This window comes from Pristiophorus japonicus, chromosome 1 (genome assembly GCF_044704955.1).
Source record: "Pristiophorus japonicus isolate sPriJap1 chromosome 1, sPriJap1.hap1, whole genome shotgun sequence".
Lineage (NCBI taxonomy): Eukaryota > Metazoa > Chordata > Chondrichthyes > Pristiophoridae > Pristiophorus > Pristiophorus japonicus.
In genome coordinates, this window is record NC_091977.1 from 337,251,910 (window position 1) to 337,264,828 (window position 12,919).

The 12,919-nt window shown below is 43.1% G+C and overlaps 1 protein-coding gene across 1 annotated transcript in view; it reads right to left on the minus strand.

The window, feature by feature from the left end:
- The window catches only part of itprid1 (ITPR interacting domain containing 1), a 185,103-nt gene extending 174,675 nt beyond the window's left edge, over positions 1-10,428 (minus strand). The window contains exons 1-2 of the mRNA XM_070874657.1: positions 10,278-10,428; positions 2,478-2,526 (exon numbers count right to left, since the gene is read on the minus strand). Coding sequence (XP_070730758.1) covers positions 2,478-2,526; positions 10,278-10,428 — 200 coding nt within the window. The remainder of the gene's footprint in view (positions 1-2,477; positions 2,527-10,277) is intronic.
- Positions 10,429-12,919: the final 2,491 nt, after the last annotated feature.

Here is a 12,919-nt window from a genome sequence, read left to right on the forward strand (position 1 = left end):
TGGATTTTTTTCTACCTCACCCTTCAAATCGTATTATTTTTGCACCGCAAATTGCTGGAAATGTGAGTTGATAAATGTGCGGTGATGTCAACTGGGCATCTGGGACCTATTAAATGATGGGTTCAAAAGTCTATCGCACAGGCCAATGCCATTTAAGCATACAGAAAGAAGCAGAGGGAACGAGGAATGACAAAATATGGTGAATTAAGAGTCAAATTAGATACAGAAAGAAAGATTGGATTAAGAAAAAAAGGAGACAGAAAGGAAAAGAAAATAACTTTAGAATTTTAAAGTTAAAACCTCTAGGAAAAATGTATTACTTGGGGGAGTGAGTCACCACAGTTTAATTTTTTTCCTTCTGGGCCTCCAAGGTCAAGTTTCATGTCAGGACCATAGATCACGTCAATAACAGGGTCCTTACAACATGAAATACCAGCCCTAAATGTCTGCAGTGAGATTCATTTGTATTTACAACATAAATCCATCAATTTCGTGACATTTGGAAGGTTGACGGCGACATCCCAATTTTGTACGGCTAACAGCAGAACGGCAAAAATCATCCAGCAATTTGTGGCGATTCGCAACTCATGACAGATCTCTTGCTCGCTACAAATTGTTTTTTTTTTTAACGCACTAATATAATGGTGGGCACTGTGAACTCATCATTATTTGTCCAACAATTTTCAGGTCATTCAACAAAATTGTGGCAGCAGAATGGGAGCAGCTCCGAAGATTGTCCTGCTGACATACAGGGGAACATGTCCCGATATTTCCGACTACCTTTTCCATACAGATTGACTAAAAATGGATTGGAGATTTCCTGCTTTGGGAAGTTGCATACCTCCAGGTACTTAATTTCTCAATCTAGGCCGGGACCGCAAGTGGATAATCTCCCCCATAGTCTCCCTTTTAGCAGCTGGTGATTATATCGTAGTTGTGGAGAAACAGTGTCACAAATCACAGGCTGTACACAAATAAATACCTGAGATTGCCAGCTGTGTGTCATTATTACAGTTCCTATTGCTCCCGGGCAAATAATATACGGCTTTGTACAGAAAATAGTGAATTGAAAAGTATCAACAAGCAGACGAGGCAATGACATTTGGGAGGGAATTTTAACCCCAAAAACCAGGAGGGTTGGGGTCAGGTGGAAGGTTAAAGAGTTAAAAATCTGAAACCTGACACCCAACCCACCTTCAACCCTCCCACCTGCCCCCACGTCTGGTTTTAAATGGAAGGGGGATGGTCCCGGGGGGGTGGGGAGGTGGGTCAGATGGCCTGTTCGTTCCCAGGAGGCGGGTTGGCACTTTAAATATTATAATGAGGCTGCGTGCCTCATGGTGATCCACTATTTCAAATTTAACTGTGACAGGCAGATTTCCCAGGTCTCGGGGAATCCACCAATTAAAGGGAGGTGAGGACTGCAGGATCCAGGCGGTAAATGTCTTTCCACTTACCTGCTGGATCCAGTGTTCCTAACCCCACAATTGGACACCCCCCGCTCCCAACCCTTCCAATCTGCAGCAACCCCCCTCCCCAACCTCCGCCCAAAGCCTCAGACCCCCACCCCCACAAGGCCTCGGATTTCTGATCCCCCCCCCCCCCCAAATAAACCTCAATCCCACCCACGGGCTTTAATCCCCTTTGGCCCCCGATATTCCCATCAGCCTCCAAACACCGCCCCCCCATCCCCGAAGGCCTTTCAACCTCCCACCGGCCTTCCGCCCCCCACTGGCCTTCCGACCTCCCTCCTCCGGCCACCGATCACCCTCCAATCACCCCCCACCACTCCTGATCCATCCCTCCCTCCTCTCTGCAGCCTGGTGCTACAGGCCTATCCACCCGACAGCCAGTGACCCTCTCGATTTGGATGACTGCGGGTGAGAAACTGTTTTAAATGCTAATCTGTTAATTTTGGCACTGCCTGCGGGAAACCCATTCTCCCTGGTTTCCTGACCACTTTCCAGCCGCGCCCCTCCCGGCTGTTGCAGCGGATTAGACATTGGCCTTTCATCTCTGGGACCTGGATCTAGTCCAGCCCAGATTGATGGGATGAAAGTCTCCTCTGCTTGCTGGCTGTAAGAATCTTTCCTAAATTGATGTGGAACAGTTCCTATTGGGCAAGGATCTACAGTACAAACCTTGACCCTTGTGTCACTCAGAGGCCTCAGGATAGCTGGTGTGGATAATGGATATATGTTCCATTGGTACATTGTGTTGCTGTAGCAACAGTAGTTTGTGTTCAGGAAGTTTTGTTCACAGAATAGGGAGGTGCAGTGTGAGTTTACAAATGTTCAAACATACAAGCCTACAAGCCAGTAGGATACACTGTGAACTCCTGCTCCTAATTGTGGCATCATGGGGATCGAGGAGCAGTTAGCTCATGGTTATTGTTATCAGGGAACTTAGAGGGTAGGAAAAAGCAACTGGAAAAAAAAAATCTGACAAGTTTGATGAAGAAAGAAATGATTACTCACATGCAGCCAGTATTGAGCCATTCTTGAATACTCTGTTGCTTGTAGTCTCCTTTGGGTGCACAAGATCATAAGACAGACAGAAATCAGGGGATCCATCTTAGGCCTCTTAGCTCATCCAACCCTCCATAACAGCATCAAAATATTTCTTACATGATTCTAGAATTATTGCACTACTAACCTATCCAGCATCCCTTCCACGTGTTGATCACTCTTTGTATGAAGAACTTCCTGATAGCAGACTTAATTTTGCCTTTTATTAGTTTCATTCAGTAATTTCGCCTTTGAATGATAGAGTAAATTGGGCAATTAAATCAGCCGCCCGTTATACATCTCTCCTCATTTTCATTTAGTGCAATATTGCTGTGCTGTTGTTTTAATTGTAACTGTGTCAAATGTCAGCTTCTCATCTCAAGAACAATATGAATGCAGTTTATAAAATTTAAGCCATAATATTTAGAAATAGCTCATCAAGAGTTGGGATGTTTGGAATGGGACCTGCGTGGGAACAAATCAGAGTGTACAGAAGCCTCTGGAGGAAAAGTTGAAGTTGGACCTATGAAAGGCATCCATAAGCAAGAAACTAGGATGACCCTAGAGCTGAATAGCCTTCAGAAAAGGAAAGTATATGCTGGGTCAAAGGTAGTTGATGTTCACCATATCTAATTGCAAGGATAAAAGCAACAATGAGGCAGCTTTTGTTCAGCCTCCTAAGTACCTAAAATGGCGGGCAGGATATGCACACACATTTCTGACAAGAATGTCCCGCCTGCCATATTTGGTAAGGACAAACAAGAGGTTTGACAAAGGGCAGAAAACGCTAGTGGGAGTTGTATACAGATCACCAAACAGTGGTAGTGAGGTTGGGGATGGCATCAAACAGGAAATTAGGGATGCGTGCAATAAAAGGTACAGCAGTTATCATGGGTGACTTTAATCTACATATAGATTGGGCTAACCAAACTGGTAGCAACACAGCGGAGGAGGATTTCCTGGAGTGTATAAGGGATGGTTTTTTAGACCAATATGTCGAGGAACCAACTAGAGAGCAGGTTATCCTAGACTGGGTCTTGTGTAATGAGAGAGGATTAATTAGCAATCCTGTTGTGCGAGGCCCCTTGGGAAAGAGTGACCGTAATATGGTAGAATTCTTTATTAAGATGGAGAGTGGCAGTTAATTCAGAGACTAGGGTCCTGAACTTAAAGAAAGGTAACTTCGATGGTATGAGACGTGAATTGGCTAGGATAGACTGGCAAATGATACTTAAAGGGTTGACGGTGGATAGGCAATGGCAGACATTTAAAGATCACATGGATGAACTTCAACAATTCTACATCCCTGTCTGGTGTAAAAATAAAATGGGGAAGGTGGCTCAACTGTGGTTAACAAGGGAAATTAGGGATAATGTTAAAGCCAAGGAAGAGGCATATCAATTGGCCAGAAAACGCAGCAAACCTGAGGACTGGGGTAAATATAGAAGTCAGCAGAGGAGGACAAATTAGGAAGGGAAAATAGAATATGAGTGTAAGCATGCAGAGATCATAAGAACTGACTGCAAAAGTGTCTATAGATATGTGAAGAGAAAACGATTAGTGAAGACTAAATGTAGGTCCCTTGCATTCAGAATCAGGACAATTTATAATGGGAAACAAAGAAATGGCAGACCAATTGAAGAGATACTTTGGTTTTGTCTTCACTAAGGAAGACACAAATAACCTTCCGGAAATACTAGGGGACCGAGGGTCTAGCAAGAAGGAGGAACTGAAGGAAATCCTTATTAGTCAGGAAATTATGTTAGGGAAATTGAAGGAACTGAAGGCCAATAAATCCCCAGGGCCTGACAGTCTGCATTCCAGAGTAATTAAGCAAGTGGCCCTAGAAATAGTAGATGCATTGGTGATCATTTTCCAACATTCTATAGACTCTGGATCAGTTCCTATGGATTGGAGGGTAATTAATGTAAGCCCACATTTAAAAAAAAAAAAAAGGAAGGAGAGAGAAAACAGGGAATTATAGACCGGTTAGCCTGACATCGGTAGTGGGGAAAATGTTGGAATCAATTATTAAAGACACAATAGCAGCACATTTGGAAAGCAGTGACAGGATCGGTCCAAGTCAGCATGGATTTATGAAAGGGAAATCATGCTTGACACATCTTCTAGAATTTTTTGAGGATGTAACTAGTAGAGTGGACAAGGGATAACCAGTGGATGTGATGTATTTGGACATTCAAAAGGTTTTTGTCAAGGTCCCACACAAGAGATTAGTGTGCAAAATTAAAGCACATGGTATTGGTGGTAATGTATTGACGTGGATAAAGAACTGGTTGGCAGACAGAAAGCAAAGAGTAGGAATAAACGGGTCCTTTTCAGAATGGCAGGCAGTGATTAGTGGTGTACCGCAAGGTTCAGTGCTGGGACCCCAGCTATTTACAATATACATTAATGATTTGGATGAAGGAATTGAATGTAATATCTCCAAGTTTGCAGATGACACTAAGCTGGGTGGCAGTGTGAGCTGTGAGGAGGATGCTAAGAGGCTGCAGGGTGACTTGGACAGGTTCGGTGAGTGGGCAAATGCAATATAATGTGAGGTTATCCACTTTGGTGGCAAAAACAGGGAGGCAGAATATTATCTGAATGGTTACAGATTAGGAAAAGGGGAGATGCAATGAGACCTGGGTGTCAAGGTACATCAATCATTGAAAGTTGGCATGCAGGTACAGCAGGCGGTGAAGGCGGCAAATGGCATGTTGGCCTTCATAATGAGAGGATTTGAGTATAGGAGCAGGGAGGTCTTGCTGCAGTTGTACAGGGCCTTGGTGAGGCCACACCTTGAGTATTGTGTACAGTTTTGGTCTCCAAATCTGAGGAAGGACGTTCTTGCTATTGAAGGAGTGCAGTGAAGGTTCACCAAACTGAGTCCTGGGATGGCAGGACTGTCATATGAAGAAAAATTGGATCAACTAGGCTTTTTTCATTGGAATTTAGAAGAATGAGAGGGGATCTCATAAAAACATGTAAAATTCTAATGGGATTGGACAGGTTAGATGCAGGTGGAATGTTCCCAATGTTGGGGAAGTCCAGAACCAGGGGTCACAGTCTAAGGATAAGGGATAAGCCATTTAGGACTGAGATGGAGGAGAAACTTCTTCACTCAGAGTTGTGAACCTGTGGAATTTTCTACCACAGAAAGTTGTTGAGGCCAGTTCGGTAGATATATTGAAAAGGGAGATGGATGTGGCCCTTACGGCTAAAGGGATCAAGGGGTATGGAGAGAAAGCAGGAATGGGGTACTGAAGTTGCATGATCAGCCATGATCATATTGAATGGTGGTACAGACTCAAAGGGCCAAATGATCTACTCCTGCACATATTTTCTATGTTTCTATGTTCTTTATCAATGTCTGAAGCAGATGGAATGAAGAGGCCTAACACATGCTTCTGATCCCCGCTGCAATGTTGGTTTGCCCTGAGTCAGCCTGGGCCAGCACTGGCTGCACTCAAGGAAACCAACCCTAAATATTGCTTGCAAAAAATATTTACTTACCTGTAAAGCATCATCCCAATTGCTGCTGCTCTCGATCACCACACGCTTCCTCCCCCACCCCCCGGCCACAATATCCCCGATCCCCAGCCTCTCAGCACCAACCTCCGATTTCCTTCCTCACTGGCCTTGACCTCCCGCAGCATGGTCTTTATGTGAGTAAGGTCCAGGGCCCAATATCTGTGGCCCCTTGGACCCCCATTTGTTCTCACATCATTTTGGGTCTGAACTGAAGTAGAATAATTGACGCTAACTGACCTGAGTTTACTTATAGATGGAGTGTCTGATCAAGTTCTCAAACTTACATAGAATTTTATAGCACAGAAACATGTGATTTGGCCCAATTTAAAAAAAGGAGGCAGATAAAAAGCAGGAAACTATAGATCAGTTAGCCTAACATCGGTCATTGGGAAAATGCTGGAGTCCATTATTAAGGAAGCAGTAGCGGCACATTTGGAAAAGCATAATTCACTCAGGCAGAGTCAGTATGGTTTTATGAAAGGAAAATCAAGTTTGACAAATCTGCTGGAGTTCTTTGAGATGTAACGAGTAGGGTGGATAAGGGGGAACCAGTGGATGTGGTGTATTTGGATTGCCAGAAGGCATTCGATAAGGTGCCACATAAGAGGTTACTACACAAGATAAAAAATTATGGGGTTCGGGATAATATATTAGCATAGATAGCGGATTAGCTAACTAACAGAAAACAGAGTTGGGATAAATGTGTCATTTTCCGGTTGGCAAACAGTAACTAGTGGGGTGCCTCAGGGATCAGTGCTTTGTCCTCAACTATTTACAATCTATATTAATGACTTGGATGAAGAGACTGAGTGTAATGTAGCCAAGTTTTCTGATGATACGAAGATGGGTGGGAAAGCAAGTTTTGAGGAGGACACAAAAAATCTGCAAAGAGATATAGACAGGCTAAGTGAGTGGGCAAACATTTGGCAGATGGAGTATAATGTGGGAAAATGTGAAGTTATCTACTTTGGCAGAAATAATAGAAAAGCAAATTGCAATTTTTCTCCATTTAAATTATAAAGTGCTGCAGTACAGAGAGACCTAGGGGGTCCTTGTGCATGAAACACAAAGTTAGTATGCAGGTACAGCAAGTAATCAGGAAGGCAAATGGAATGTTGGCCTTTATTGCAAGGGGGATAGAATATAAAAGCAGAGAAGTCCTGCTACAACTGTACAGGGTATTGGTGAAGCCACACTTGGAGTACTGTATACAGTTTGGTTTCCGTATTTAAGAAAGGATATACTTGCATTGGAGGCTGTTCAGAGAAGGTTCATGAGGTTAATTCTGGAGATGAGTGGGTTGACTTATGAAGATAGGTTGAGTAAGGTGGGTCTATACTTATTGGAGTTCAGAAGAATGAGAGGTGATCTTATCAAAACATATAAGATAATGAGGGGGCTCGATAAGTTCGATACAGAGAGGATATTTCCACTCATAGGGGAAACTAAAACTAGGGGACATAGTCTCAGAATAAGGGGCCGCCCATTTAAAACTGAGATGAGAAGGAATTTCTTCTGAGTTGTAAGTCTATGGAATTCGCTGCCCCAGAGAGCTGTGGAGGCAAGGTCATTGAATATATTTAAGGTGGAGATAGACAGATTATTGAGTGATAAGGGAATAAAGGGTTATGGGGATCGGGCAAGGAAGTGGAGCTGAGTCCATGATTAGTACAGCCATGATCTTATTAAATGGCGGAGCAGGCTCGAGGGGCCAATTGGCCTACTCCTGCTCCTATTTCTTCTGTTCTATGTTCTTATGTATAGTTATACATTGTACCTGTGATGCTGTTGTTTAAGGTAGCAATGTTAGTGACTGTGGAAGAATTTGTGCCTTAACTAATAAATTGTTTAAACATTGGGCCTTATATTCAAAATTAATTCTGAGTAGCTTAGATCCTTTTAAGCTGAAATTTATTTGTCAGAATTTATATGCATTTGATTCAGCATATCATATCTGTGACTTTAAATGTAAGTTTGTTACATTTAATTGATTGTAACAGATTTTATAAGTCAGCAGGATGCATTATATCACCATTAAATTCCAAAATTACAGTTACAAGACTATGTCCTATTTTATATGGATGAGGTTTGAAATATAAATCAATTGTTGTTTTCAACTTGTCACTGTTTCTTTAAATGTACTCGCAAATTGCTGGTGCTGTGTTGGCTCCACCCACTTTTTCATAGACAGCCACTGGCAATTTACTTTTATAGACAACATGACTAATTACATTTTCTCCCAGACATTATAGATAAGATTGTCAACTTTGTTTGAATATTTACCAAGATTTTGCTAAGTTGAAATGCTGGGTGTAAAGAAACCATATTTTTTTAAACTTTTAAATTGAGTGGACATTTAGCAACTGACTAGATGTTTCACTCATTTATAAAATCTACTTTACAGCTTTATAGTTAGGGCGTTGAGTTTTGCTTTATGCTGACGATTTGCCTGTTACCACAGAGACACCAGAGGAATATTTCCAACTGTTACGCCTTTTATTCATGGTTACAAGGTGGAAAGTTCAGCCTCTCAATGGACCAGTTTTAATCCATTCAGTGCTCTTTCTCAGCCACAATATTTCTGCAAGGGGTGAATGCCCCTTCCCAGACCCACAGATAATTCCACGGCTGCCCCCTTCACTCAGAACTGTGAGGTGGATGTCCTAGCATGCCAGGTTGCCCAAAGGCGGGAAGCCATGGTGCTATTGCTTTAACATTCCCAAGCATCCTACAAATGCAGCTGTCTGAAATCTAACAATATAAACTGTATGTTCAAGACTGTTGAGTCATCAGCCAAATTTGCCAAAATATCAGGAAATGAGACATCGTAATATTAGGCAAATCAGGGAAAAGGCAGATGAGATTGATAAACTCATGGCAGGCAGTATTATAGGACTGGTAGTGGAGGAAATATTGGCTTAACATTTACTAAGCCAGTGTTTTTTTCAGCTTGTTGAGATTCTTTTCTAATATCAATCACACCACTGCCTGGTCACCAGGGCAGTTCTGGTTCAGTCGAAGTGGCAGCAGTGATCAAAGAAGCGTTAATCCTGCTAAATGGACATTGCCATGGATCTTATAGGAGGGGGAAGATATGGTACATTTTCAGCAAGGGTCATGGCGTAGCAGCACAGAGGTTCCCAGGAAATGTTTAAAGAGTGAAGAGGGTGCTGGTCCCCAGGGTGGGCAAGGATAAGAATGGAGAGCAGTGCAGTGTGTTACCTTGCCTGCCCTGTTGTGGTGTGGAATGTTTTGCGGTGCAGTTCTGAGTGCCACTCGCTCCAGGTAGTATGAGTAATTGTGAATTGATGGCACCCAGCAGTCTGTTTGACCTAACTTCATTGCCCCCCAAGAGAGCTTGGAACTCTGAATGAGTAGAGTTGTGCATTCTTCACCTCTGACTTGAAATCATGCCAGGCTGCCATCTGGGCAAAGATGGCACTTGAATATTCATAATTCTGTCTAACTGTAAGGAAAATATTGGTTGGGCATGCAGTGAAATAATTTGAGGGAGAAATGAAAGAGCCAAGCAATGTTCCTGCCTTACCTCTTGCCCCTTTTCCATCGCTGGAGCACCAAGGGTATTTGTGGCTCCCCTAACAGCTGCCTTCTGAAACTCACAGCTGAGACTCACAGCTGAAGACTGGCCCTTGGACAAGTTGAGTAGTGACCATTGAACTGCACCCTGGAATGTATCTCCTCCTTCAGGAGGGAGGGGAGGAGTTAAAACAACATGGAGGAGAGTGAAAAAGAAAATACTTGTGATCTGCTACATACCCTTTAGGAATCAGGGAACATTTATACCAGCCTTTCACTCAGAAGATTACATGGGCAGACAAGAGTCCGCAGTAGATTTTAGTTGATTGGTGAAAGACTATTTTCTCCTTTTGTGTTGGTAAATTCTTAGAACTAAGCAAGCAGTGGCAAACTGATCTGCTGAATTAGATTTTTTTTCTTTAGTTATTCAAATCCTCATCTAAGTGCAGCATTTCTTTGCAAGCTCATTTTGCATGTCTCAGCATTCAGTTCTATATTAATTACAGGAGCATTGGGCCAAACCTTGCTGGAGGGATCCAGCTTTTAGTGGCCTGATCTATTTGTGCATTAATAATGGCGTGGTGCGTTAACATGCCCTTAACAGTAATTTATCCAGCAAGATTCGGCACATTATATTAAGAATTCACTTCCTTATTATTCACTGTCATTATTAACCCATAAACCATAGAACTCCCTTACCGTTCTTTGTGTGGAGAGGGGCAGGAGGATGATCCCTTGCTTTTCCTGATGAATCTCTATCCATTGTTGTCCATGCCTCCTTCGTCGATGCTAGGTTCGCTCTCTCTGCTTTGTTGTTGAGCGCAAGTGGGTGAACTGAGATTGAAGACATTTTCCTGATGGCTTGGAATCTACTGGCAACATTTAGATCATTGATTATAACAGCTGCAAAATATTGCACAAATGGGTTATTTCCTCTTAACCAAGTACCATCAGAAAGCAATCCAATCCAAATCCAATCTCAGCATAGCTATATGATCACCTCAACCCAGGTGCTGGATTACATCTATAATCGGCTCAGATATTTACATTTGATTTTTATTTTATAGGGGCACTGTCTCCTTGGAGGAGTGCTTGCCATACTTGTAGAGCCAGTTGGAAAAAGTCTATCTCTGGAAATCTTGCCCCCACCACCCCCAACCCAGGAGCACTTTTTCATGAGATCGCAGGCATGGCCCTCGCAATTTCTCATGGATGGAAAATCATGGGGAGTTGTCCATGATTTCCTCCGCCTCCCTCCAATCAAATGAGTCCTTTAGTCTTCAGACAAGATAGGAGCCAAAAATCCTGAGTTATTTTGAACACAGCGACATGGCCTCTCAGTGACAGTGATACATTTCAACATGGATTATGCCATCGCAATGTCTGTCTATAAACAAATGAGAAAAGGTTTGCTGAACACACATGAAATTCCACCCCATCACAGAAACTCTCCTGCCTTAAACTCTATCACAGACCTTCCCTTTTGTTCTTTCCTCCTCTGTCCCCTTTTCCTACCTCTGTACTTGCTTTAAACCTGTTATAACTCTTACTTGTTCCAGTTCTGACAAAATTCTCCCGAAAGATGTGCATTTCCAGCAGTACTGAGTGCATTTAGTGAGTTCAAATGACAGGTACCAATTCTGTGTTTTTATATATATTGTCTTCTTAGGCTGTATACATTGTCCACCTCTATCTCAATGAGAAGGTCATGGACCTTATTCTTGAACCATTGCATTCAAGTATTATTTGTATAATTGTGAGTCTTGCTAGACTAGTATTGAGGGCAGGATTTTCCTCTAGGGTTTGACAAGTAGTGGGGCAGGGCTTCTTCCTGTTCCTCTAACCCAGCTCATTTTTATGAATTGGAGTTACTTCGGCAGGCAGGGCAGAGTCAAGGCTGTCAGGATGGAGGCACTCTGCAACAGAGGGAAATCCGGCTTTGTTACAATGGGAACGCCACTGCAGGGAGCACTATAACAGCAGGTGGGTAGGGAGTGTTGCAGTGCAGCATCTGCATTGGCAGTCATGACTTCTACTCTGTGCCCTGATTCTGGCAGGGACTGATCCCCAAATTTCTGGGGTTTTATGTTCACATATTACTGAATCTTGATAACAGCATCAGCAACAAACTCCCACTATGCAGCATTACTATTTTACAGTTAATTTACTACTGGTGGCTAAAATGAATTACCCACACCTTCTCACACATGTACACACTCACACACTCTATTTTACATACGCACTCATATTAATGTCAGTGTTGCGCATACTATTCCTGCCTTGGAGAGAGAGATCTCACAATCATATTTCATTTTAGGAATATGAAACTGTAACAACAACAACTACTACTTGTATTTATATAGCGCCTTTAATGTAGTGAAACATCCTCAGGTGCTTCACAGGAGGGGTAAGTGATAAAAATTTGACACTGAGCCGCATAAGTAGAAATTAGCACAGGTGACCAAAAGCTTGAACAAAGAGGTATGTTTTAAGAAGCGTCTTGAAGGAGGAAAGAGAGGTAGAGAGTTTTAGGCACAAAATTCCAGAGCTTGGGGCCTAGACAACAGAAGGCATGGCCACCAATGGTTGAGCGATTATAATCAGGGATGCTCAGGAAGGGCAGAATTAAAGGAGCACAGACATCTCAGGGGGTTGTGGGGCTGGAGGAGATTACAGAGATAGGGAGGGGTGAGGCCATTGAGGGATTTGAAAATAAGGATGAGACTTTTGAAATCGAGGCGTTGCTTAACCGGAAGCCAATGTAGGTCAGCGAGCACAGGGGTGATGGGTGAGCAGAACTTGGTGCAAGTTAGGACATGGCCAGTCACGTTTTGGATCACCTCTAGTTTTCGTAGGGTAGAATGTGGGAGGCCAGCCAGGAGTGCGCTGCAATAGTCCAGTCTAGAGGTAACAAAGGCATGATGAGAGCTTCAGCAGCAGATGAGCTGAGGAAAGGCCAGAGATGGGCGATGTTATGGAGGTGGAAACAGGTGGTCTTAGTTATGCTGCAGATGTGTGGTCGAAAGCTTAATTCAGGATCAAATATGACACTGAGGTTGCGGACAATCTGGTTCAGCCTCAGACAGGAGATGGGAGAGGGATGGAGTCAGTGGCTTGGGAAAGGAGTTTGTGGCGGGGACTGTCATGTATGTATGCTTGGGTTTACCAGCCATCAGGTGGCGCCACTGTCGGAGGTCAATAGCAAGAACGTCCTTCCTCAGATTAGGAGATCAAAACTGTACACAATATTCAAGGTGTGGCCTCACCAAGGCCCTGTACAAGTGCAGTAAGACCTCCCTGCTCCTATACTCTCATCCTCTCGCTATGAAGGCCAACATGCC